Source organism: Pelodiscus sinensis, chromosome 12 (genome assembly GCF_049634645.1).
Source record: "Pelodiscus sinensis isolate JC-2024 chromosome 12, ASM4963464v1, whole genome shotgun sequence".
In the NCBI taxonomy this organism is placed as follows: domain Eukaryota; kingdom Metazoa; phylum Chordata; order Testudines; family Trionychidae; genus Pelodiscus; species Pelodiscus sinensis.
Window position 1 is genome coordinate 8,471,623 of NC_134722.1, and position 27,569 is coordinate 8,499,191.

General features: G+C 48.3%; 1 protein-coding gene across 2 annotated transcripts in view; it reads left to right on the forward strand.

Moving 5' to 3' along the window:
- Positions 1 to 327: 327 nt before the first annotated feature.
- MEAK7 (MTOR associated protein MEAK7) overlaps positions 328 to 27,569 on the forward strand; it is a 31,267-nt gene continuing 4,025 nt past the window's right edge. Inside the window, exons 1-7 of one of the 2 annotated variants that reach the window (XM_075939983.1) lie at positions 328 to 554; positions 12,135 to 12,325; positions 15,786 to 16,016; positions 17,981 to 18,125; positions 20,323 to 20,763; positions 25,367 to 25,485; positions 27,037 to 27,216. In XM_075939983.1, the coding sequence (XP_075796098.1) occupies positions 359 to 554; positions 12,135 to 12,325; positions 15,786 to 16,016; positions 17,981 to 18,125; positions 20,323 to 20,763; positions 25,367 to 25,485; positions 27,037 to 27,216 (1,503 nt within the window). In that variant the 5' untranslated portion in view covers positions 328 to 358. Of the gene's footprint in view, positions 555 to 1,865; positions 2,431 to 12,134; positions 12,326 to 15,785; positions 16,017 to 17,980; positions 18,126 to 20,322; positions 20,764 to 25,366; positions 25,486 to 27,036; positions 27,217 to 27,569 lie in introns of those variants that run through there. The other variant, XM_025190583.2, reaches the window with a different exon arrangement.

Sequence of the window (27,569 nt, forward strand, 5' to 3'; positions counted from 1 at the left end):
GATATGACACACATGCTGGCCTGGCAGTACGGGGGATATGACACATGGGTGGCCTGGCAGTACAGGGGATATGACACACATGCTGGCCTGGCAGTACGGGGGATATGACACACATGCTGGCCTGGCAGTGCAGGGATATGACACACGGGTGGCCTGGCAGAGGGCCGTGGGCGCTGCCCATTACTCGGGGGGAGGGGGAGTGGACCAGGCACCCCCAGCTAACTGCGGCGGCCGGCAATTCCGAGGAGGGGGCGTGGCCCAGAACGGCCATCTTGTGTGAAGGCCTGCAGTAGAGCCCCGCCCATCCCTGACGTCACGCCTCAGGCCCGCCCGCACACCGCGGGCTCCTTGTCACCTGATGCCGGGGACCCTACCGCGAGCCGCCCTCCTACTGGCGCAGCGGCCCATCCGTCACGCCGCGGCTCCTCCCCCCTCGTGGCTCGCCGCTGACCCGGCGGGGCCGTCATTCGCTGTCGCTCGGGCTGGGAGCGAGGCGGCCGCTGCGGCGAGACTCCGGGGAGAGACCGAGAGCGGCTCCGCGCAGCCGCGGCCAGGTGAGGGGTCTGGGGAGAGCGACGAGGGGGCGTGGCCATGCATAGTAAGCAGGACGGGATCGCAGCTGGAAAGCGCGCGGTGAATATTCATGAGTCTCATGAATATCGATGAGCAGGGCTGCTCGCTGCCCTCTGCCGGGCGCGCCCAGGAGCGATGCGATTCAGTGCGGGCCGAGAGTGACCCGCTGGGGGGGGACATCCCCCCCACCTCCTGCATCCCCCCACATCCCCCTACAACCCTCCCACCCACACCCCCCTCGCACATATCCCCCCTCGGTCCCCCCTCCCCCACACCCCCCCCCGGCCCCACATCCCCCTACAACCCTCCCACCCACACATCCCCCCCCAGTCCCACCCCCCCACACATATCCCCCCCTCGGTCCCACACCCCTCCCCCACACCCCCCTACAACCCTCCCACCCACACATCCCCCCCAGTCCCACCCCCCCACACATATCCCCCCCTCGGTCCCACACCCCTCCCCCACACCCCCCTACAACCCTCCCACCCATACATCCCACCCCAGCCCTACACCCCCCTCACACACATCCCCCCCGGCCCCACATCCCCCCTACAACCCTCCCACCCACACCCCCCTCACACATATCCCCCCTCGGTCCCCCCCTCCCCCACACCCCCCCGGCCCCACATCCCCCCCCACAACCCTCCCACCCACACATCCCCCCCACATCCCCCTACAACCCTCCCACCCACACATCCCCCCCACATCCCCCTACAACCCTCCCACCCACACATCCCACCTCAGCCCTACACCCCCCTCACACACATCCCCCCCGGCTCCACCCCCCCACATCCCACCCACACATCCCATTCCTACACCCCCCTCACACACATTCCCCTTGGTCCCTCACCCCCCACATCCCACCTCACTCCTACAACCCCCCCCACACATCCAACCACAGCCCCACACATCCAACCACAGCCCCACACATCCCACCCCACTCCTACACACCCACACACATCCCACCCCTACAATCCCCTCACACATCCCACATCCCACCACTACACACCCCCGCACACATCCCACCCCACTTGAACACCCCGTCACACACATCCTACCCCTGTGCTCCCCCATGTCCCACTGCACCCCTATACACCCCCCCACACTGCACCCTCACACCCCACAGACAGATCCCATCCCACCCCATACCTACACCCCCTCACACATCCCTCCCTACATCCCCCTCACACACACCCTACACCCTACATCCCACCCCCCACCTCTCAGGCACAAGCACTGCGAAACCAGGTCCAGGGTCATAGGGGGTCACAAGTAAGACGTGAGTCAACAGCATGATCCTGGTGCAAAGAAAGTGGGAGTGTTGACAAGAGTGTTGTAAGCAAGATAGGAGAAGTGATTCTTCCGCTCCACTCTGCCCTGATTAGGCGTCAACTGGATTATTGTGTCCAGTTCTGGATGCCACATTTCAGGCTAAATCTGACCTGGCCCATTACTCAACTGCAACTTTCTGGTGCAGGGTGTGAAAAATCACACCCAAGCATAGCAAGTTATAGCTCTGTAAAGTGCTGGTGTAAACCAGGCTACAGTGCTGGGATCTGCACTCCCAGCGCAGTTTGCTACTCCGTCCCCTACTGCAGCAGTTCCCATCTGCCGGACTGTGGACCGGTGTTGGGCTACAAACCACGGGCTGCCAGGCCACGGCAACTGCTGGAGCTGAAGCTGGCTGTTCGTGGCAGCGCTGGCCCCCTGAACTCCTGTATAGCAGTTGGCTTCAGCAGCGGCAGCCGAAGTGGCTGATCTTGCCTGCCGGCCGCACCGGAACTAAGCCGACAGCAGAAGGAGGCACCTCTCTCTTAAACTAGGTTTGACGGGACAGGTGACCAAAGCCCACGGGTAAGTGAAGAACATGGGGACTTTGGAGATGGGTCAGAAATGGGAGGGAGTGTGGGCTATAGTAGCAGAGAGAATGGAGGAATAAGGCTGAACTGGGAAGCAAGATCAAATCAGTAGCTTAGATGCTTATATACAAATGCAAGAAGTATGGGTAATAAGCAGGAAGAACTGGAAGTGCTAATAAATAAATACAACTATGACATTGTTGGCATCACAGAGACTTGGTGGGCTAATACACGTGATTAGAATATTGGTATAGAAAGGTACACCTTACTCAGGAAGGACAGATGGGGAAAAAAGGGAGGAGGAGTTGTTTATTTTCAACCTTCTGAAATAAAAAGTTGTCTTCAGTGCAGACCAAGAACTAGTCTATGCCCCGCTGTGTTACTTTCCCACTTAGTTAGGGGGGAAGCTGTTCTAGATTTGATTTTAACAAATAGGGAGGAACTGGTTAAGAATTTGAAAGTGGAAGGCAGCCTGGGTGAAAGTGATCATGAAATCATAGAGTTCATGATTCTAAGGTGTGGTAGAAAGGAGAACAGCAAATTAGAGACAATGGATTTCAGGAAGGCAGATTTTGGTAAACTCAGAAAGCTGGTAGGTAAGGTCCCATGGGAGGTAAGACCGAGGGGAAAAACAACTGAAGAGAGTCAGCAGTTTTGCAAAGGGACATTATTCAGGGTCCAAAAACAAGCTATTCCTCTGTGTAGGAAAGATAGAAAATATGGCAAAAGACAGCTTGGCTTAACCAGGAGATTTTGAATGATCTAAAAATAAAAAAGGGCTACGTCTAGACTGGCCCCTTCTTCGAAATAGCCATGCTAATTTCTAACTTTGGAATAGGGAAATCCGCGGGGGATTTAAATATCCCCCGCGGGATTTAAATAAACATGGCCGCCGCTTTTTTTCCGGCTTGGGAAAAAGCCGGAAAAGAGCGTCCAGACTGGCGCGATCCTCTGGAATAAAGCCCTTTTCCGGAGGATCTCTTATTCCTACTTGAAAGTAGGCAATGTTTATTTAAATCCCGCGGGGGATATTTGAATCCCCCGCGGATTTCCCTATTCCAAAGTTAGAAATTAGCATGCCTCTTCCGAAGAAGGGGCCAGTCTAGACGTAGCCAAGGAGTCTCATAAAAAATGGAAACTAGGACAAATTACAAAGGAATAGGCAAACAATACAGGAATGCAGGGGCAAGATTAGAAAGGCAAAGGCACAAAACGAGCTCAGACTAGCTACAGGTGTAAAGGGAAACAAGAAGACATTCTATAAATATATTAGAAGCAAGAGGCAGACCAAGGACAGGATAGGCCCATTGCTCAGTGAGGAGGAAGAAACAGTAACAGGAAATTTGGAAATGGCAGAGATGTTTAATGACTTCTTTGTTTTGGTCTTCACCAAGAAGTCTGAAGGAACGCCTAACATAGTGAATGCTAGTGGGAAGGGGGTAGGTTTAGAAGATAAAATAAAAAAAGAACAAGTTAAAAATCACTTAGAAAAGTTAGATGTCTGCAAGTCACCAGGGCCTGATGAAATGCATCCTATAATACTCAAGGAGCTGATAGAGGAGGTATCTGAGCTTTTAGCTATCATTTTTGGAAAATCATGGAAGACAGGAGAGATTCCAGAAGATTTGAAAAGGGTAAATATAGTGCCCATCTATAAAAAGAGAAATAAAAACAGCCCAGGAAACTACAGACCAATCAATTTAACTTCTGTGCCAGGAAAGATAATGGGGCAAGTAATTAAGGAAATCATCTGCAAATACTTGGAAGATAAAGTGATAGGGACCAGCCAGCATGGAATTGTAAAGACCAAATCATGTCAAACCAATCTGATAGCTTTCTTTGATAGGATAACAAGTCTTGTGGATAGGGGAGAGGCGGTAGACATGGTATGCCTAGACTTTAGTAAGGCATTTGATACGGTATCACATGATCTTCTTGTCAATAAACTAGGCAAATACAACTTAGTTGGGGCTACTATAAAGTGGGTGCATAACTGTCTGGATAACCATTCTCAGAGCGTAGTTATTAACGGTTCCCAATCCTGCAGGAAAGGTATATATAACAAATGGGGTTCCGCAGGTGTCTCTTTTGGGACCAGTTCTGTTCATCAAAGATTTAGATATCGGCATAGAGAGTATGCTTATTGAGTTTGCAGATGATACCAAGCTGGGAGGGGTTGTAACTGCTTTGGAGGACAGGGTCATAATTCAAAATGATCTGGACAAATTGCAGAAATGGTCTGAGGTAAACAAGATGAAGTTTAATAAAGACAAATGCAAAGTGTTCCACATACGGAATGGGAAGCGACTGTCTAGGAAGGAGTACTGCAGAAAAGGATCTAGAGGTTATAATGGACCATAAGTTAAATATGAGTCAACAGTGTGATGCTGTTGCAAAAAAAGCCAACATGATTCTAGGATACATTAGCAGGTGTGTCGTGAGCAAGACACGAGAAGTCATTCTTCCGCTCTACTCTGCGCTGATTAGGCCTCAGTTGGAGCATTGTGTCCAGTTCTGGGCACCACATTTCAAGAAAGATGTGGAGAAAATGGAGAAGGTCCAGAGAAGAGCAACAAGAATGATTAAAGGTCTAGAGAACGTGACCTGTGAAGGAAGACTGAAAGAATTGGGCTTGTTTAGTTTGGAAAAGAGAAGATTGAGAAGGGACATGATAGCGGTTTTCAGGTACCTAAAAGGGGGTCATGAGGAGGGAGAAAAATTGTTCTTCCTAGCCTCTGAGGATAGAACAAGAAGCAATGGGTTTAAACTGCAGCAAGGGAGGTTTAGGTTGGACATTAGGAAAAACTTCCTAGCAGGGTGTAATACATTGCTTAGGGAGGTTGTGGAATCTCCATTATTGGAGATTTTTAACAGCAAGTTACGTAAACGCTTTGCAGGGATAGTCTAGGTCTGTGGTAGGCAGCCTGCGGGTTACATGCAGCCCATCAGTGTAATCTGATTGCAGGCCATGAGACATTTTGCTGATATTGACCATCTTCAGGCACCTCCCCTCTCCCCAGTTCCTAGTGGCTACAGTTATCTAGTTGCAGGATAGTCGACTAGTCACTTCCTTCCCCTTGCTGCTTTTATCTGATAGAGGCAGCAAAAGAAGGGGAGAAGATGGGGGTACTTCAAAGCGGCAGTGCGGCACGCAGCCCGGAATCAGCTGTTCCGTGCAGCGCTGCCACTTTGAATGCTGCAGGGAGCCCGGCGTCAGGCTCCTCGTGGCATTTCAAAGCGGCAGCGCCACGTGGATCCCGGGATCAGCTGGGGACTCCCCAGCTGACCCCAAGCTCTGTGCGGAGCTGCCGCTTTGAAATGCCACTTGGAACCTGGGATCAGCTGCGGACAGCTGATCCCGGGCTCCAAGCAGTGCTGCCGCTTTGAAATGCACTGCACAGAGCCCAGGGTCAGGTGGGGAGTCCCCAGCTGATCCCAGGCTCACACAGCTTTTCAAAGCGGAAGCGCTGTGCGGAGCCTGGGATCAGCTGGGTACTCCATGCGGTGCTGCCGCTTTGAAATGCCACGGGGAGCCCAGCATCAGGCTCCTTGCAGCATTTCAAAGCAGCAGCGCCGGGAGGAGCCTGGGATCAGCTGGGGACTTCCAAAAATGCATCCACTATTTGATTAGTATATTACCCAATACTTAACATCCTTAGTCCCAGCCAATGGGAGCTGTGGGAAGCAGCAGCCAACATGTTTGTGCTGCCTCTTTGCCTGCAGATGCCGCTTCCCACAGCTCCCATGGGCCAGGGAGAGAGAGCCCACTGAGAGCTGAGGGGAGAGTGGGATCTCTGGACGGTCAAGGTCAACAAAATGTCTCACGTCCCACAATGAGATTACCCTGAGGGGCTGCCTACGGCCTGTGTGCTGCAGTTTGCCCACCACTGGTCTAGATTATACTTAGTCCTCCTGTCATTGTTGCAGGGGACTGGACTAGATGACCTCTCAAGGTCCCTTCCAGTCCTATGATTCTATGATACAGGCAGTCCCCGACTTACGCGGATCCGACTTACGTCGGATCCACACTTACAAACGGGGCTTTCTTGCCCCGGAGCTCACAGGCAGCAGTCAGCCACCTCGAACTCCGGGGCGAGAAAAGCTGCTCCCGGTGTCCCTACGCTGCTGGGGACCGTCTCCAGCAGACCAGGGGCACCGCGAGCAAAGCTGCAGCAGCGGCGTGTTCCCCCCCTTCTGAGGCTTTGCCAGAGCAAAGCCTCAGAAGCGTGGGACCCCGCCACGGCTGCGGGTTTGCTCGCGGTGCCCCTGGTCTGCTGGAGACGGTCCCCAGCTGCTCTGCCCCAGGCGTCCCCAAGTCAGCTGTTGCTGAAACTGACCAGCGCTGACTACAGGAAGCCCGAGGCACAGTTGCTCTGCCCCGGGCTTCCTGGAATCAGCGGCTGATCAGTTTCAGCTGCAGCTGACTTGGGGTTCTTAAGTTGAATCTGTATGTAAGTCAGAACTGGCGGTCAGTTTCAGCAGCGGCTGAATCTGGATGCCAGTTCCGACTTACATACAGATTCAACTTAAGAACAAACCTACAGTCCCTATCTTGTACGTAACCCGGGGACTGCCTGTATTCATAAGCCTGTCTGTTCATTTAATTAGTTGGCATGTGTATAGCTATGACTAATTATTAATATTACTGAGATTGGCTCATTAATATTCATGTTGGGGGGCCCTAGATGTTAGCCCCTGGCTGCTGTGGTGGCCGATGCCTTAGCAATACCCTAAGTTGCCAATAAGAAAGGGAGAATTTATTGCATGAATGAGGGTGGTTAATATCCCTGTCCCTGGGAGGCAGGAATTATTGGCCAGGAGCTTGAAGGTGCTTCTCTAGGACTGGCAAAATATTGCTCTCTCAGTGATACTTTTCAGTTTTTAATTTTTTTTTAATCAATTTCAAATGTTTCAGTTGTATAGTGTTGGGGGACGGGAGGCCATAACTCTTTAATGACAACAAGTGTCGAGAATCACAACGTCCCGGCTTTCAAACCATTAAAACACACAATGTCAACATTAAGACACAAAAATATTCCTACATCAAACTCTAGTAAGTTCTCAAGCAGCATTTTGCTGACTTTGCCCTTCTGTGAATTTTGATCTTCATCCACGGAAGTTGGCTCTTTGCGGGTGCCCAATGAGATTGACTTTTAACGATGTTTACAGATAACACTCTGAGCCTTTCTCACCTGCTCGTGTCCATTAGAAGTAGGGTTTCTAACTCTCTAATCACACAATCTTAAACTTCTGGATTAGGTTAGCATTGGCTGTGTAATTGTGTTCCGTAAACAACTTTTGTTTTCAGTTCTACACCTAACAGTTTCCTTAACAGCAGTGTTAACTTCACGGAGATTTGGAGGGAGGTTCTAGAAAGCTAGTGAAGCACCAAAGATCAAATATCTTTTACAGCTAGTTTTCTCTGGCTGCTAGAGAGGCTCTGTTTGTTTTCTAAACAATTAGCCAAGTGATTAAAGAGACACAAAGGACAGTGGTTAGAAATATTAGGTAATGAGGCCGTTTTGCTAAACCAGAAGCGAGTGCAGGAGACTCACCCCACCACATTGTAAGGGCCATAAGTTTTCTCTGCCATTATCCGAGAGATCCTACAGGACTATTTCAATAAACCCAGGGACTGAAATATTATTTAGATATGATTCGCTTGTCATACGGATACGTGTTACCAGCCAATGGCAGGAAAGTTCACTCTGTTCTGGGCAGTGACCCCTGCAGCAGTAACAGGTTGTGCTGGCAACGCACCACCTACGCTCTCCACAACATCCCTCCCTGCGGGAGCAGTTGGTATCCTCCACCCTGCAAGACTTAAGAAGGAAATGGCGGGGGGAGGGTGCAGAGTCTCTGTGAGGGGGTAGCTAGTCACTGAGAGCCGGTGGCTTGGGTTGGGAGGAACAGGCTTAGAGGAAGGGGCTATAAGGGCGATCTGTCTTTCTCTCTCTTCCCCCTGCATCCCCACCTCCAGATAATGCCTCTGCACGGAGTGCTTCCTACCCCACATGGCTCCCTCTCACAGCACTGCCTCCTTCCCCCCGTCTGTGGCCGGAGTTTGGGGAGGCTGTGGGACAGTGGCTGGCCGCGGGCCCTGCTCTGTGCATGGCTGCTCAGCCCAGGGAGCAAAAGTGGGAGGGGTCCCCATAGGTGCTGCGGCCGCATTGAGCAGGTCGAGGCAGCTGGGAAGGCCCCCTGCAGTGTTGCTACCAGTCAAGACAGAAGGGTGGGAGCCAAACATCCTTGCCCGCCTCCTGCTGTACCCCTTTCCTGAGGACATGCCTATGCCCTTCCCTTTCTCCAGGGCGCCAGCCCTGCCTATTCCATCCTCCCTCTCTCTCTCTCTCTCCCTCCCTCCTTCCATCACATTCATCAGGCTGGGGGAGGGAGTTGGGGTGTGGTAGGAATTGAGGGCTGTGGCGGGAGAGGTGGGTTCTGGATGGAGCCAGGGATGAAGGGATTGGTCTGCAGGAGGGGACTCCAGGTTGGGGCTGAGGAGTTTGGAGTGTGAGAGGTAGGGGTGTTAAATTTAGTTTAATCAACTAAATGTAAAAAGACTGGAGTGCAGCAGGGGGACCCAGTGTGAACTGGGAATCAGCTGTTCCGGCTTGCTTCAGGTCCCCCCCGCTGTGCCTTTAATTTTTAAATCTATTAAGAGCCGGCAGGAAACTCAGAGATGATGGCTGGACAGTGGAGGGTGCTACCCTCAGCTGGGTTCATACATAGAGATGTTAAATTTTGATTAATTGGCTAATCGAGTAGTCATTGGAATTTCCATTCGGTTAGTCGATAAGAGGTGGGGCACTTGCTATCCCGGCTATGCCTCTACCTTTTAAAAGGCAGAGGCATAGTGGGGATCCCGGAGTAAGCGGGGACTCAAGTAGGGCACTTGCTACCATTTCAAAGGCAGTGGCGGAGTGGGGAACCTGGGGTGAGTGGGGACTGCTGCTGTTTCCCTGCTGCGCCTCTGCCTCCCGTCTCCCCTCCCCACAGAGATGGTGTTGGGGGGAACCAGCTTTTAAGCTGGCTCCCCTCAGTATCAGCTCCTACTCCTCTGCTTGCTGCCTCATACAGAGGCAGCAAGGTGGGGGGAAGCGACTCATACGGAGGCAGCAAGGTGGGGGGAAGCGACTCATACAGAGGCAGCAAGGTGGGGGGAAGCGACTCATATAGAGGCAGCAAGATGGGGGGAAGCGACTCATACAGAGGCAGCAAGATGGGGGGAAGTGACTAGTCAAGTAGTGACTCGACTACCCAATAAGTATGTGCTTATCCGGTAGTCATCTAGTCGCTCAGATCCCTAGTCATGCAGCCTGCACCCAGGGGAGGCCTCAGTGTGAGGACAGCAGTGTTGGGAGAGGATGGCAAATCTGTTGGAAACTCTTGAGTGCTTCTGTAGGGCTGAGTAATGCTGTTGCTCAGAATCCCAATGATGAGGCTATGCACAGGGAGATCTGCAGGGAAGGGTCGTGATGGGCAAGAAACCCTCTTCCAAGCTCAGTAGCCCCACAGGGCTGGCACACGCCACCCCTGCCACTCACAGGCAGGAGAGGCTAGAGGATCTGCTTAGTGCTTAGAGAAGGGTCCTTGACCCAACAGCTGCTGACTTGGGGTTTGTTGGGTTTTCTGAAAAGCCTTCATTCTGCAGGGGTGCCTGCACAGTGACCCCAGCACCAAGGCAGCAGTCCATCCCACCCCTGTCCAACCAGCATCTTTTTAGGGACACGAGTCACTTTGCTTCTCCCATATGAACTCTTGCACAGACCCCTCCGTGTGGTCCTACCTCTCTTGTGCTCACCATAAGGAGGAACCTCATCAGTTCTGTTGTAGCCATGGAGAGAGTTTTCTATTGTCTTCTCAATTTTTCCTCGGTTACCTAGCTAACGTACTTAGCTTCTCCGGCATAGGATGCCTGAGCAGCCTTTGTCCGCGGGGAGCGGGCTCAGCACTGTAAGCCCTATGCTGCAGAGCCAGTGGCGTGTAACCGCTAAAATCTTCAGCGGTTACATGGTTACCTAATTAACCGCTTTTTAACATCTCTGGTTAGGATATTGTCAAGCAGGTTACCTACCTAAATAGTATGGGGACTCATGGGAATATTGGAGAGTCTACTGAATACAGAACAGGGCCATTGTTTAACATAATACAGTAAACTTACAATAATACGGCACCTTTAGGACCCAGGGGGTGCCGGATTATCAGATATGCCAGACTATCAGAAGGGGGGGCTATGAGAGGTCTGGGGTGGGGTGGGGGTAAGGGGAGGGCGGCCCTGTGGGACCAACCCAGCAGCACCGTAGCTGCTCTGCCCCGAGATGTCCCCAGGTCAGCTGCTGCTGAAACTGACCAGCGGCTGACTCCGGGAGCCCGGGGCAGAGCAGCTGGGGTGCTGGGTTGGTCCCGTAGCGCTGCCTCTCGGCACTGCGGGACCAACCCGGCAGCACCCCAGCTGCTCTTCCCCAGACTTCCCCAAGTCAGCTGCTGCTGAAACTGACCAGTGGCTGACTCCGGGAAGCCCGAGGCAGAGCAGCTCCAATTGTCTGGCTGCCTGGAGCACTTCTGGGTTCCAGGTGGTGCCGGACTAGCAGGAGTGCCGGACCACTGGATGCCGGACCACTGGAATTTTACTGTAGTTCTGTCATGTTATTTTCCATGGCTGTTGTTTGAATGATTTAGGAAGTCAGACTATAGGGGCTCGTCTACATTGGCCCCTTTTCCGAAAGGGGCATGTTAATTTCAGAGATCATAATAGGGAAATCCGGGGGGAATTTAAATATCCCCCGCGGCATTTAAATAAAAATGTCCGCCGCTTTTTTCCAGCTTTTAGAAAAGCCGGAAAAGAGCGTCTACACTGGCCCCGATCCTCCGGAAAAAGCGCCCTTTTCCGGAGGATCTTATTCCTACTTCAAAGGAGGACGAGCCCCTACTTCAAAGTAGGAATAAGATCCTCCGGAAAAGGGCGCTTTTTCCGGAGGATCGGGACCAGTGTAGACGCTCTTTTCCGGCTTTTCTAAAAGCCGGAAAAAAGCGGCGGACATTTTTATTTAAATGCCGCGGGGGATATTTAAATCCCCCGCGGATTTCCCTATTACGATCTCTGAAATTAACATGCCCCTTTCGGAAAAGGGGCCAGTGTAGACGTAGCCCAGAAGAAAATTACCATCTGTTCTTCTTGGAGACTCTACCTATGACCGATGTTTTTTTTTTTTTCCCCCCGTCACATACTAATGGCAGAACCGGCTTCAGTCCATAACCCCCTCAGAAAGAAATAGCAGAAACCATCATAAAGATTCCATAACTAGCTTGTTCCCTTGCCTTTACTGATGTATTCCAACTGACAGCTTCACATTAACTCTGTTGAAGCTAATTTAATCATTAAATCATATTGATTTTTTCATTTGATAACCCTCAAATGATGTTTATATTGATACACAATGAGTCCATCCTTTCTAACTTACACCACATATTGGTTTTTTAAAATCATCTTTACTGTTCACATTTGTCTGTGGTCAGTCTCTCTTTTCGCGGAGTCCTAATGACGATGTTGTATGATTCCCTCTTTCCCTTTTACAAAACTTGCACATATATGTGAGGAGTTTTTTCTCTTCCGTGTTGAGGGCCTCCCCTCTTCTCCCCACTGACTTGTTTTTCCCATGCTTTTATCCTTCTTTTTCCCTTTCTTCTTCCTAATAGGATTCCATCACTTTTTTGAAAAGATGGGAAATGTTGAAAGCGGCTGTTATGAGAACCACCTGTCAAGGTTTCTTCCTGAGGAGCAAGCAGACATCGATGGAGTATTTGATACCTTAGCTAGGTTGGATGGATCAGGAGGAGTAAAGACTGGAAAAGCTGCCAGAAAAGCTGTGACCCTAGCAATGTTAAAGGCAAGATCTATCATGCTTAATATGTCTAATGTAATATATTGAATCTTATTTTAGAGAGGAAATAGAGATTCATGAGTAGTTAATTTTCACTGTTATTTCATTTTAATTGCATATTAAATATATCGGGGGGGCAGGAGGAGACAATTTTTTTCTTACAGTTCAAGATTACTTAAAACTGAGATTTATTTGTACTCAGTATCTCTTCAACTGCATCCAACAGAACAAGTCTGATTCTGAAGTATTTTAGCAGCAATATTAATATGTTTTGCAAAAAGCAACAAAATGTAGAGACTATTTCTCTTACGCAGAATTTATGGGTGTGTTTTTGTTTACAGAATTTCTTGGCAAGTGGTAGTATAATTAGATTCATGTTTGGTTATATCATTCTTGACTGAACTTATTGCCACTAATCTTCACCCTTGTACTGAAGTGAGAACATTTAATTTTGCCTGATTAAGCCATGGCTGTCTGTTTTAGCAAATTAACATAGATTATACTCAGTGATTAATGTTGCATTAATTTTCTAATCAAGTAAAAGGAGGAAAAATATTTTTGTAGCATTTGACAACTTTAGTGTGACAGCAGTCAAATGAAATCATATTAATTTTTTTTTAACGTACACTGCATAACAGGATCAGGTAAATAAGGGCTCAGTGAAAAGGGGCTCATGGTTCAATGAGTAGGATACTGGACTGGGATCCAAGAGACCTCAGTTACCTTTAGACTGCCCTGCGCTGATACAAAAATGGATCTGCATCTGCATCTGCCAGGCTCAACTCCTCATCTGCTCCGTAATCCGCAATCTGGATTTTACTTGTATCTGCACAACAATTCTGGAGGGAATGGGGAGAGAGCACAGAGGAGCTTGGAGGGTGTAGGGTTGTGTAGGGAAGGGGCAGACAGCATGAAAGAAGGGATTGGGAGTAAGGAGCAGCAGAACCTGGGACTGGGGATCTGCAGGTCAGTGTTCACTGGGTTGTGTGGAGGAGGAGGACCAGGCAGGTCCAGCACTTGGCCCCTCTTGCGCAGAGATTTAGGACGCAGCCATGTGTGTCCTGCCCTGGCCTCCCCACCTGACAGAGGGTGTGTGGGGAGAGTTCTGTGCAGGTATCCCCACTCCACTGTTCGCAGATATGAAGCAGAAATCCGCAGTCAAGCAGGGATCTAGTTATCTTCCCAGCTCTTCCACTAATTTACTCTGTGAACAGCAGTGCCTCTGTTTTCCTAGCTACCCTTCACACTGGGGGTGGCATTTAGGAGAGGTCTAGCTCCATGCAATAGTGAAAGGCTCTGGCAGGAGGAAGCAGCTGGGGCAGCCTCTAGCAGCAGGGCGCTCCTGGCTTGAAGTGGTTTCCATTCTAGACAGGGTTGCCAGTTGGGTTCAACAGCTCTCTGCACTCCTGCTGTTAAAAAATTGTTCCAGCACCTCTGCCTGCCTGGAGCCTTTCACTACGGCCTCTCCTCTGCTAGAGCCTCTCCCCACTGCCAGAATCGTTCCCTGTGATGGGGAATGGCATTGGAGGGAGGAATCAGAGGAACAGTTCACCGCTAATAATAGCAGTGCAGATGTGGCCTGAAGAGAGTCACGTAGGGTATCTGCCCTAAGGTTTTCGTGTGCTTCTGCTCTGCTTGCCTAAGCCGCACCTCACCACCTACACCGCTCTTTAAACTAGGGGTGTTAAAATGTGTCTAGATTGCTAACTGTGTAGCCGCTGAAAATGGCAGCAGGCGGGATACAGAGGCAGCAGTGTGGGGCGGCTCCCCGGGTGCTGGACGGGGAGCCATGTGTAACCTTTTTGGTAACCAATAAGCTCTTACCTCTCTACTTTAAACCCATGCTAGCTGAGTGTGCAATGTTTTACTCCACATGCTACAACGGGTGTAGAACTACTCTTACATTGTGAGGGCCAGTTTTTAAAAGGTATTTAACACCTAAAAATGAAGAGAGAGCTGCCCAGAGTGATTTTTTTTTCAAAAGCACCTACCTTCCTTTAAAAATCTGTCCTAAGGTTGTTTGGGACAGCTACTGTTATTCCCAGTTTTACACTGCCTAGCACACTTCAGTTATGTCCACACTGCATGCTTATTTCAAAATAACTCACGTTTGAAATAAGAGTGTGCATCTACACAGCAAGTCCGTTATTTCAAAATAATTGTGAAATAATGGGTTTTTTTTACTCCGACTTCTGTAACCCTCATTTCACGAGGAGTAAGGGAAGTAGAAGGAAGAGAGCTCTTCCTTCAGCTTCCTGCTGGATAGACAGAGTCTGAAGCTGAGTTAAGCTACTTCAACTTCAGCTACGCAATTAATGTAGCTGAAGTTGGGTATTTTAACTCGACGTTAGCCCAAGGTTTTAGATGTTACTATCGTACAAATAATAATGAATGGATGTGATGAGGGATAAAATAGGCATTGCTATTTTGTGTCTTCTCAAGAGAGCCTTGTAATGTAATGTAATTAGTTCTCTTCAGAATATCTAACGTTTTATATATATTAGAGCGGGGTGGGGAACCTTTTTTGGGTCGGCGGCCGCACACAAGTAAGAAGCAAAAAAATAAAACAGACCCTTAATGACATGACTCCCGACTGAGGAGGAGAAAGACACTCCTCACATTCCCATTGCACACCAGGGCTCAGGGGGCCCAGGCTAGTAGATGTTGTGTGCTCCAACCCTGTGGGGGCTGGAGCGCCAGAGTGAGCTCCCCAGTGCTTGGCAGGGGGAGACCTAAGCCTTGGGGGCCAAATCCAAACAAGCAGGTTGCCACAGCCAGCCCCCAGCCTAAGGTTCCCCAACCCTGTATTTGAGTAAAACCTTCATAGAGGATCACGTCTGAAAGAGGTGGTCCCCATCAACATCATCATCAATGACTTCATAGGATCCCCAGAGTTTCCAGTAGTCCCAGAGGGTTAGCCATGTTAGTCAGTAACTTTAAAAACCAGTAGTCCCGTGGTACCTTAGAGATTAACAAAAATATAGAGAGAGTATCATGAGCTTTCGTGGGCAAAACCTACGTCATCAGATGAGCAGAGTGAAGAGAAAAGGGGGGACCCTCACAACTTATAACAGAAAAAGAAGGTTGGGTGGGAGGGGGAGAGAGAGGTGCTTGTCAATTGTAGTGCTGGTGCTAATGAGGCTAATTGAGTGGGCTGGAAGTGTCCCATACTTAGCTTTTGGTGTCAATTGGGTGTTGATCCTAAGGAAAGCTGGTTTTATAATAATGGCCCATTCAGGTCTTTGTTCTACAGAGATTAGCCTTCATATGCAAATATGATGCTGTCTTTCTTGGCTTGATCCTCTATGAGGGTTTTACTCTACTATATATAAAAAGTTAGATATTAGAAACTGATTGCCCCCCCTCAGTACACCTAGGCATAGGGTAGCTGGACTGTTTTAGCTGGATATAGAAATCTTGTTCTTCTTCATTAAAAATCTGTCCTTAACGCTTCTGTCTCTGGCAGGCCCATGTCCAGGAAGCATTGCCAGCGCAAATGACCGTTCGGCTCTACAGTGGAATGAATTGTGTTGACCTGACTGGGAAGTCACCTGGCTCAAGTGAACAGATTGTTAAGGAGCAGTTCGTTATTTTTATGTCCGCCCTTTTGAAAGGCAATGCAGAGGAAAAGAGCGGCATAATAATGAGAATGATATCTAGCACTGAAGGGCCTGTGGTGGGAAAACAAATCCAAGAGGTAAAGGAAAAAAACTCATGTGTGTGTCTTTGGATTTTGTTTTCATAAATGTTCTGGGGAGGTAGTCTCAGAGGGGTAACCGTGTTAGCCTGTAACTTTAAAACCAATGGCTACGTCTACACGGGCATGATTTTCCGAAAATGCTTTTAATGGAAAACTTTTCTGTTAAAAGCATTTTCGGAAAAGCGTGTCTAGAATGGCAGGATGCTTTTCCGCAAAAGCACATTTTGCGGAAAAGCGTCCGTGGCCAATCTAGACGCGGTTTTCCGCAAAAAAGCCCCGATCGCCATTTTCGCGATCGGGGCTTTTTTGCGGAAAACAGTACTGTGCTGTCTACACTAGCCCTTTTGCGCAAAAGTCTTTCGGAAAAAAACTTTTGCCCGAACGGGAGCAGCATAGTATTTCCGGAAAAGCACTGACGATCTTACATGAGATCGTCAGTGCTTTTCTGGAAATTCAAGTGGTCAGTGTAGACAGATGGCAAGTTTTTCCGGAAAAGCGGCTGATTTCCCGGAAAAACTTGCCAGTCTAGACACAGCCAATGAGTAGTCTGGTGGCACCTTAGGCCTGGGCTACATAAGGCCCTTAGTCCGAAATTAGCCCCCCAAAGTCGATTTTCTAAGTGATGCGTCCACACTACCAAGCCTATTATTCTGGAATAAGGAGCAACGAAATTTGAATTCTGTAGTCCTGCTTTACATGAGGAGTAACGCTGTTCCCAGCCTGCATGGTGCCTGGGAGCTGCTACTCAATGTGTCGGGCAGCCAGTGTGCAGCCTCCGTGTGATGGGAAGCCCTCGTTCCGAAATAGAATCGTAGAATCCTAGGGCTGGAAGAGACCTCAGGAAGCCATCAAGTCCAGCCCCCCTGCCCAAAGCAGAGCCAACCCCAACTAAACCGTCCCAGCCAGGGCTTGGTCAAGCTGGGACTTAAAAACCTCTAGGGTTGGAAACTCCACCCCCTCCCTAGGGAACCCATCCCAGTGCTTCCCCACCCTCCTAGGGAAATAAATAGCGTTGGCTTCGTTCCAGCAAGGCGCCCCTCTGCCGACCTAGTGCTGCCTTCCCGGAGCCTATCCAGACAGCCCACAGTCCTTCAGCTTTCTCTCCTGGCTCCAGGATGTGCCCAGCGGGCAGGCACTTGCTGAGGATGCCCCCAGCTGCCAGGGCCCGGACAGAAAGGCGGAGGGTGGGGTGCTGGGATGCTGCATCGGGCTTGCCCAGCCTGTTTTGCTACCTTTGGGTTTGGCTGCTGGACCCAGCGCGAGCCGGGACCGAACCAGCCTGACTCAGTCCTGGCTTGCGCCAGATCCAGGAGCTACCCCCACTGTGGCTGTGCAGTTTAAATGAAGTAGGAGCCTGGCTGCTTGTGTGCCCAGCTCTTACTACATTTAAACTGCATAGCCGCAGAGGGGGGTAGTTCCCGGAGGCTTCTAACCCTATCAACTAATGGATAGAAATGTGGTCGACTACACAATTAGCTGATTACTCTCTTTTTAACATCCCTAATATGGCCTGCTCCTTCGAGGCACACTCAAGGTTCACACCCCCAAAAGAGGTGCAGAGTAGCTCAAAGGGAGAACAGGCTGCACAAACTGAAAAGGATGAGGCAGGCAGTGTAATTTACAATCTGGCCCTCTGTTTCTTCCCAGTTTACCCATATGTACAGCTTGTTTAATCGTTATTAAATCATGGAAGCATGATGGAGAATTAAGGTTTATACCGGAGATCCTTGGGGGGAAGCGTGCTGAACAAAAGAGAACTCTGAGTATTTGTGACACTGAACTATAGCAGATATTATTTATAATATTTACATCTAGCAAAACCGTGCAGATTGCCCAGACCACTGTGATAAACACTGATCGATGTCCTTGGGGGCCACAGTGTGGGGTGCTCTGTGAAGTTCTTGGCAGTTTTCTTTGAAATATGGAATTAAGGTAGTTATGGTAATATGATGCCCTTGAAGTTCACAGAGGATCTGATCACCTCTGTAGTTCATGTGCTGAGCTACAGGAATCTGCTGGCAGGCTGGAATCCGGAGAAGACTCAAGATCCTGCCAGGGGAGTAAAGGCTCTGGCTTCTCAGCTGTTATCGGAACTGAAACTTCAAGGTAAGCAGCAAAAATACTGCAATAAATTATGCCAAAATGGTACAGATCTGTTCAGAGTCAGCTGTTCTTGCAAGTCTCAGAGGGGTAGCTGTGTTAGTCTGTAAGGGTCCATCTACACTGCATGGCTATTTTGGGATACTGGAGGTATCCCGAAATAGCTACTCCATGTCTACACAAGTCGCCCGTTATTTCGAAATATTTTTCGAAATAATGGGCGCGCTGTTTTGAACATAAGAACATAAGAACGGCCGTACTGGGTCACACCAAAGGTCCATCAAGCCCAGTAGCCTGTCTGCCGACAGTGGCCAGCACCAGCTGCCCCAGAGAGGGTGGACTGAAGACAATGATCAAGCGATTTGTCTCCTGCCATCCCTCTCCAGCCTCTGACAAACAGAAGCCAAGGACACCAATTCTATCCCCTGGCTAATAGCCTTTTATGGATCTAACCTCCATGAAATTATCTAGCTTCTCTTTAAACTCTGTTATAGTCCTAGCCTTCACAGCCTCCTCTGGCCAGGAGTTCCACAGGTTGTGTAAAGAAGAACCTTCTTTTATTAGTTTTAAACCTGCTACCCATTAATTTCATTTGGTGTCCTCTAGTTCTTCTGTTATGGGAACCAATAAATAACTTTTCTTTATCCGCCCTCTCCACACCACTCATGATTTTATATACCTCTATCATATCCCCCCCAGTCTCCTCTTTTCTAAGCTGAAAAGTCCCAGTCGCTTTAACCTCTTCTCATATGGGACCCGTTCCAAACCCCTAATCATTTTAGTTGCCCTTTTCTGGACCCTTTCCAAGGCCAAAATATCTTTTTTGAGGTGAGGACACCATATCTGTACACGGTATTCAAGATGTGGGCATACCATAGTTTTATACAGGGGCAGTAAGATATTCTGTATCTTATTTTCTACCCCTTTCTTAATAATTCCTAGCATCCTATTTGCCATTTTGACCACCGCTGCACACTATGTGCAAGTTTTCAGAGAACTGTCCACGATAACTCCAAGATCTCTTTTCTGATTTGTCATAGCCAAATTAGCCCCCATCATACTGTACCTATAGTTGGGGTTATTTTTCCCGATGTACATTACTTTACACTTGTTTTTGGTACCCCAGTAACCCTCGAGATGTCTCAGAATAGCACGTTATTTTGAAATTTGGTGCTGTGTAGATGCGCCAAATTTCAGATTTCAAAATTGATTCAAAATAAGATATGCAATTTGTGTAGTGCAACTAGCGTAACTTATTTTCAGTGTAGATGCACCCTAACTGAAAAAAACAGCGAATCGTCCTGCAGCACCTTAGAGACTAACAAAAAACGTAGCTGGTATCATGAGCTTTTGTGGGCACAACCCACTTATTCAGATGAATGAAGTAAGGGGTCCAGGGTACAAATAAATAGCAGTGAAAGAGAGGGGATGGGGAAGGAAAGAGAAGGAAAAAAATAAGGAAAAGATATTGTCAATTCCCAATTCAGTCTCATTTGAAGTCATGCAAATTTATAGCTACTTGTTTTACCTCGTCACCCTGGTAGAATTACTTGGCTTACGCTGATGTTTTGGTGCATCTATATCCTTGCATGGCTGCCTTTGCATCTGCTGGATGAATGAGAATTTTCCAGGTCACGTGAAGTCCCTGCCACCGGCCTCCCAACCTCCCGCCGTCTCTGCTTCCTACCCTGGCTGCCCTACCTTCAGCTGACTGTGCTGCTGACTCTGGCCGGACCCCTCAACCTCAGGGCTCCTGGCGATGCAGACAGATGCCTCTGCCCCGAGACTTCTGACCCTCTTGCCGTGGGGCTCCCTGCACCTCCTGAGCCCCTGCAGTGGGGCTCATGGCTGTGCCAGCTGAGCTCCCTACCGCAGGGCTCCTGGGCTGCCATTAGCATCCCTGTCCCTGGGCTATCTGGCCCAGGAGCATCAGTGGTACTGCTGGACCAGAGAGTCCTGGCTTAGGGAGGTACAACCTGTATTAGCTCCTTCCAGATGCAGTTAAGATTTGTTCAAATAAGGCAAATAATCATATACTTGGGGAAAGATCACAGAATGCCGGAACCGGCAAGGTCCTCAAAGTCCAGTTCCTTGTTCTCACCATCTTAGTCCTTAAGATGTAGACTTGGGGGCTATAAGCATCTTTGCAGATCCCTTGTGAGAAATGTACCAGCTATCTTGTGTTAATGTGTTCATTATGTAGATGGGAAAAAACTCGCAGGATCTCATCTCATGGATGCCATATGTGATCAAAGTACCATTGAGAATTGGGTGTTCCAAGTTCCGCAGATCTCTGCTTTCCTCGGCGTTATCATCAGACAGGGGCTTCTTGTCCTGCATTCACTCCCAGATCAGGCTAAAGACATAGTCAGTTTGGTCCCAAAGTGCAAGGGATCCAAAGGAGGAGAATTTGTTAGTCTCCTTGACATCCCATCCATCATATTCATCAACTCCCACCTGCCTTCGGAGCTACAGCACAAGTGGAGGCTTCTGTTTTCTTCTCGGGTTCATGGAGAAAGTTTTTCACAGCTGTGTGGGCACATCATAAACAAGGGTCCCTGTATATTGATCTTGAAAGACATGGATGGCTATATCTTTGGTGGGTTTGCATCACAGTCATGGGAAGTTAAACCACAGTTTCAAGGTAAGAATCTCTTTATTTTTCTGCAAAAATCCCATAGTTTAGAGTAGCACCAGGGCATGTATTACTGAACGCTTCATCAAGCGGAGGCAGCATCCTGGGCCTGAGGTTTCCCATCCCTGTTCTAACAAAAGCAAAATGTAGCCGCTAGGGTTGTTGAGGGGTGGTTCCTGGTATCTGTTGCTTTTCATGTTGTTCAGCAGAAATAACTTTCTATGCCCACTTCCTGAACTCACTAGTTTCACTGGGATAACACATATGCCTAAAGTGTAGGAGATGCTTTCTTTCTTACATTCAGAATGAAATTGTAATTCTGTATATTGGTTAAAACCTGGCTAGTCCTTCTGCTCTACTGCAAACTCAGACCCGTTACTGGTGATTGCGTATAGTTTGTTATTCATTGACCATTTTTAAATCACTAGGACATACTGAGCACAGAACAAATGCCCTCGAATAAATTCTCTTTTCAGTTCTATTCACTGGATCTCCCTTGGTGTAATTGAGAGAAGAACATGGTCCAGCAAGCTTCATTATTCAGTAGATTAAAATAAGAGTCCACTAGATGGCAGTCTTACATTTGTTCAGCTGTTGGTCTATATCAGGGGTTCTTAATCGTCATGACACCGCAACCCCATTCTGGCAACAAACATTACTACACAACCACAAGGAGGGGGGAAATGAAGCCTGGACCACCCCAGACAGGAAAGCCAAAGCTAAAGCATGAGCTCCTTTGCCTCAGGCCTGAGAACTTCAGCTTTGGTCCTGTGCAGTGGGACTCAGGCTTTGTCTTGTGTCTCAGGCCCCAGCAAGTCTAACACCAGCCCTAGTGACGGCATTAAAATGGGTCTGTAACCTGTGTTCCTTGTAAAGTGTGCGCTGACCACCCCGGAGAGATTCAGAAGCCACCTAGCTGATTAGCAGAGCTCCACAGCCGGCAGCGTGAATTTCTACGGGTGGTGCACATCTGCATTTGCCTTAGTGCACATAGCAAAATGTATTCCACATGGATGGAAAAAATTAGAGGGAACATTGGTTGCAATGTACTTTGGTGTCCTGACCTACATTTTGAGAACCACTGCTCTGCATAGTGAAATATGTTCCAATATATACACACACTAGTGTTGTTAGATAGTCATGTAACTGCATGAAATTTTAGCCACTACATGACTATTCCATAATTCCCAGGGGGTAGGGCTGGCAGCCAGTGCATTCCGACCCCACTCCCAGGGAGCCTCTGCTACCCCGCACTGCTGCCTCTGTAGGAGACAGCAAGGGGGGAGGGAGGCAGGTCCGCAGAGCTGGCACGCATGGGGAGCCTGCTTGACAGCCAGCTCTGTGCGCATATGGGCCGCTGCCCATCCCCTTCACCCTTGGAAGGGTGTGGGAGCAGGCTGATCCAATGCTCATGGGGAACTTTTGAGCCAGCTCCTCACCAGCAACAGCTCCTGCTCCCCCCAGCCTTGCTGCCTCTAATACAGAGGCAGCAAGTGGGGGGAGTGTGTGCAATCAACAAGATTAACCGATAAGCCCAGGCTTATTGGTTAATCATGTAGTCATCTACACATTGACATCCCTAGTGCACATGGCCAAATTCTGCTCTGTTGCACTGGAATGACTCTAGATTTACATTGCTGGAGCTTAGCAGAACTTATCTCAGTATGTTGAAATCTAACCAATGGATATTCCTGCATATGGATGGATGGACATTTATGGTCCTGTTCAAAATACAATAAAAGGGTTTCTCTTGAATCTAAAAGCTCTCACTCGGGCTAGCTGAAGCTTCTGTTTTCCCTCTACAAAACTTGGGAAGCAGGAAATTTTAGTTTTTAAAGAAGCAACTGAAGAAAAAAATATCAAAGATTAATATGATTTTTGTATTTCACTCCAGCAGGTTAGTTTTGTGAAATATAGTGCATGCCAGTTAATCACGTGGGTTAGTCAGTACCTTTGGGTTGGTCGGAAGCTGAGGAGATGATTTGAAGAATTTTAAATGGCCAACTGTAAAGTGGTGGACTCCCCAACGCAGTGCCTCCTGCTGGCTGTCCTGGGAATTAGCTCAGTCTTCCCACCAAGTGCCCTCCTTTGGTGTGTCACTTGCCATTACTCCCACTTTGCTGTCTTTGTTGCTCTTTGACCCACGTTGCTCCTGGGACCACAGCATCATCTTCTGGGCACAACCCACTGACTGTGCCTCCCCCTTTTGGAGGAACCTACAGTGTAAAGTCCAGCCACTTGCCTTGGTGGCCTCTGCCAGGCCTGCTGATGGCCTGTTGCAGTCACCTGTCTTATCCCTGGCTCCAGGGGCAAACTACAGTCTGTGGTGGCCACTTCCCTCAGGGCAAGTAGAGCAAAGGAAAGGGGGGACAAAGGCCAGCCCACTATTCCAGGTCCTAATCTAGGGATCCTCTAGCAGGCAGTCACTCATTGTCCCTCTTCAGAGTCCTTTGCTGTCTCTTTTCCATGGACTACTTCCCCTGTCGCCTTAGTACCTTATCTGCCCTTCCTGCCAGGAGCAATTTTGGTTCTGCTACCCTGTCCAGCACTGCTCTAGCCCTGGTGCTCCTAGGCAGCCAGTTCTTCCCTCTAGTGGATCCGGGAGAGACTGGCCTCTACGTCATCAATTAGCCTTATATTTACGGCCCCTGCTGGCCCCAACAAGCTATCTCCCGACTAGCTCACTTAATGAGCCCTTCTCTAATTGTGCAGGGTTCCTCTGGCCTGCTTTCTCCCTCCTCTTCCTGGTGGGGGGAGGCACAGCCCCACTACACCAAGTTATATTGTTTTTAAAGGCAGCTTGCCTTATGCATTGTCACAATTATTTTCTGATGAGACTTCTTGCCACTGATTTTAGTATCTGCTCCTTAGAGAACAGTTATGGCTGGCAGGTTATATACATTCCTGACACTGTACTGTAAGGAACACTTTTAAACTGGTAGCTCTTAAATCAAGCACAATTTGATCTGATTGACTCCGTGTGAAATTTTGCAGAGAAAATGGATGTGCAAGTGTAGAAACTCTGTTGGCATTGACTCAAAAGATAACTTACCCCGCTGAGCATTATCATTTAGTGATAGAACTCCCTAAGTTATATATTTACTTGATATACTCCATAGTACTTATTTCTAAAACCTTCTTGGTGTTAATTAACCTTTCAGTCTAGATCCCTTGCCAACTGTTCAGGATTATGCTATGAAAGGGTTTGTTCCTACTTATCAGGAGATCAGTGCTGCAGAGATCGATCTCCTGGGCGTCAGTCCAGTGTCTAGTAAAGACCTGCTAAGTCAACCGCTGATTGCACTTCTGTCGACTCCAGTACTCCACCGGGTCATGAGGAGCAAGGGGAGTGGATGGGAGAGTTTCTCCTTTCGACCTCCCACAGTGAGAACACTGCGGAAATTCAACCTAAGTTATGTCAACTCCAGCTGGCATTGCATGTCTTAGGTCGACTTTCTCTTCGAGTGTAGATATGGCCAAGACATCGTTTCACGTTTGTGCTGAGTTTCTTACACTCCGAGGGTAGTAGTAGAAGTCGTCTTGAATCAGCAACCTACTTGAGCACATACTTCTCTGAACTGGGCCTAATTTGTGAAAATGTAGGCCTGATTCACCACTGTCTTGTACTGCGTGTAAACATCTCTGTGCAAGATAAAGAGAATGTGCTGCATACTGATTAGTTGGCATTTTACACCTAGCTTGTACAGATGTCAGTGAGGGATCAGGGATGTTAAATTTAGTTCAATCAACTATAATCGATGGAATTTTCGATTAGTCGATAAGCAGGGGGAGCCACAGCACGGTTAGCTCCCAGCCCCAGCTTAAAAGCCAGTTTCCCCCAGCACCATCTTTTGTGGTGCTGCCTGTCCCCCCGCGCTGCTGCCTCTGTCTGTCAGAGGCAGCAGCGTGTGTGGGGGTAAGGGGAGACTGCTTGCTGGGACCCCTGGCTCACGGCGGGTCCATGACCTATTTCCGCTGCAGCTCTGGAATTTAAATGTAGCCTGTCTGCCCGGCTCTTACAGTTAAACTTCAGAGCCGTCGTTGGGGTAGCTCCCGGACCCGGCGCGAGCTAAAATTCTGTCAACTAACGTTAGCAACTTACCCATCTCCTAACATCCTTGGTGTCAACAAGAGTGGTTGTAAACACTGAAACACCAGACCCCGAGGCCTTCTCTATGTACAAAGCCTGCATGAAACTTAACTAAAAGTGTGTTTACATTGATCAAGCTTTACTGATACATCCCAGTTGTAGATGGTAAATACCAAGTGTGTCTACACATACGGGGTTTGCAGTGATCTAACTAAATGGGTTGAAAAACTGACTGTTGGTGAACCCAGGCATATTTTGTGGGTAGTTCAGTCCTTACGTTGTAATCAGGCATACCCCAGATTCCTAGAGTATGCCCTCACGTACAGCTATGCAGTCCCGTTGATTTCAGGGGATATTGCGCAGTTGTAAGAGAATAGACTCTAGCTTTGAATCTGGAGTAAGCCTCTATATTGACTCTGCTGGCATATCAGCACTTGTTCTGAACTGTTTTGCTGCTCTGAAGTAAGTCACACTGTCATCCATTGTTTTCTCTCTGACACTTTACTCTGTTGCCATTTGCAGGTGACAACAGGTGCTTTTTGTTTTCCGTTTCTCCCTCTCTCGCGGTGCACACGGACACTGGATATAACGACCACTACATGTACTTGAATCATGGGCAGCAAATGATACCAAATGGACTTGTGAGTACTATGCCATGCCAGTTTGGAAATCAGATTCATGGCTGGTCTGTGTTTGTATTTCTTTCATTGCCTTTTTAAGCAGACATTGTATATGCTCAAAAGCTTCAGAGGGGTAGCCGAGTGAGTCTGTAATTGGAAAAACTTAAACAAATAGTCTAGCACAATGTTTCTTAAACTTTGTTCCAGGGCTCATTGGTGTGCTGCGAGGCAGTTGGAGGTGTGCCACCGAGAACAACAGAATTCAAAATGGCTGCCTTTTTTTCCCTCAATTACTTTCCCCTGACCCTTTTTTTTTTTTTTTTTGGGCTCAACAAAAAAATCTTTGGTGTTCCTCGGTCTTAAAAAGTTTAAGAAACACTGGTCTAGCAGCACCTTACAGACTAACAAAACATGTAAATGGCATCATGAGCTTTCGTGGGTACAACCCACTTTAGATGTCTGGAGTATTATTTATTCTTCAATCTGGACTTTTAAGGGAAGGCGGGGTGGAAAAGGGGAAGAGGGGGAATATGGTGTTATTCTTAAGGGAATTGTATTGGCTTTTTTTTTTAACCTTGTGTATTGGCTCAGCATTTTTATTATGAGGATTTCTTACCTTAATACACCTTCACTCAGAGGAAGATGAAAGCTGTAGCTATGTGGATAAGCCAGTTTATCTGACTATTTACAGCTGATATTCATATGAAAACAGTAAGCTGTTTAGAGTAAAATCCATTTCATGCATTTCTAACCCATGTAACTGGGCTTTGTGTGGGTGAAGATTTGAGGAGTTAAGGGGCAGAATCCATCCTTAGGTTGGGAACAAAATTCAGCAGCGTCAAGATGCTGCCACACCAAACTGTTGGCTGGAAGATTTGGTGGACATGTCCACAACATTTAAAGCATGAAGATCCAGATGACCATCTTTAGTCTTTTCTCACTGCCACTCTCTTTACTAGTTTATGCATGGCTGGCACAAAGAAATTGCAGATGATGCTCAAAAGTTTAAGCTTGTCTCTCTGTGCTTACCCCTTAGAAGTTCTCTGTTTCAGCCCCACGCAGGGTCTCATCATGGAGAGCTCCATGATGGATTTCAGTTCTTTTAAACAAAGCAGGCAAATGTTTTAAGACTGAACGTGTCAACATTGCATCCCTGTACAATCTTGCATCCCTGTTGCATCCAAGTTGCATCCCTGTACAATCTTGCTTTACAGAAAGCCACATCAGCTTCTACTTGTTGCTTTAAATGGGAAGACTTGGCTACAGTGGGTATTGCGTTCTTAAAATGGGCCTGTTTCAAGCAAACAATAGCCATTAGACTGCATAGCAGGTTACATTTCCAGGCAAGGCACAGCAGATGTGTCTGCAGAACTGTCATGCTCCTGCAAGACACGCAAGGTAGGTTATTGCATGCACAGAGATTCAATTTGGGTATGTAAACAGGTTTATCTGAAATGCCTTATTTCACTAGCTTTGCAAATTTGCCACAAAAATGGAAAGCCCTCAGCCCTGGGTCAGTGTCTGGTTTGTGTGTGTGTAAAACATATTTAATGTGCTTATTTAACTCTACAGGGCATGGGTGGCCAGCATGATTACTTTGGGCTCTGGATAGACAGTGACTATGGGAAGGGCCACAGCAGAGCAAAACCTCGATGTACCACCTACAACAGCCCTCAGCTGTCAGCTAACGAAAACTTCACACTGGATGGCATGGAGGTGTGGGCAGTGGGAGAGCTCCCAGAAAGCTCAGTGGTAAGTGACTATGGTGTTTCAAAAGTTGGCAAAATGAACCTGTGTGTGGAAAGATAGAAGGGGACTATTTCTCACAGATTTCTAAGATGTTTTTAAATAGGTTGGCTTTTTGTCCATATTGTGAGAAATCACATTTTACTCATTTAACACCCATGGCTATGGCAGCGAAGTACTTTCAGCAATCTTAAAACACATATGCCAACTGGAAGAAGAGGCATCAATGAAGCAAACCACGACTGCTGTAGCTGTCTCTATGAAACATTGGCTGTGCTATTGCAATCCTTTTAATAATGGTACAATTCTACTAGAAGACTTACCCAGCGTTCCCAGGGCCTGGCCTAGAGGGTGGTGGG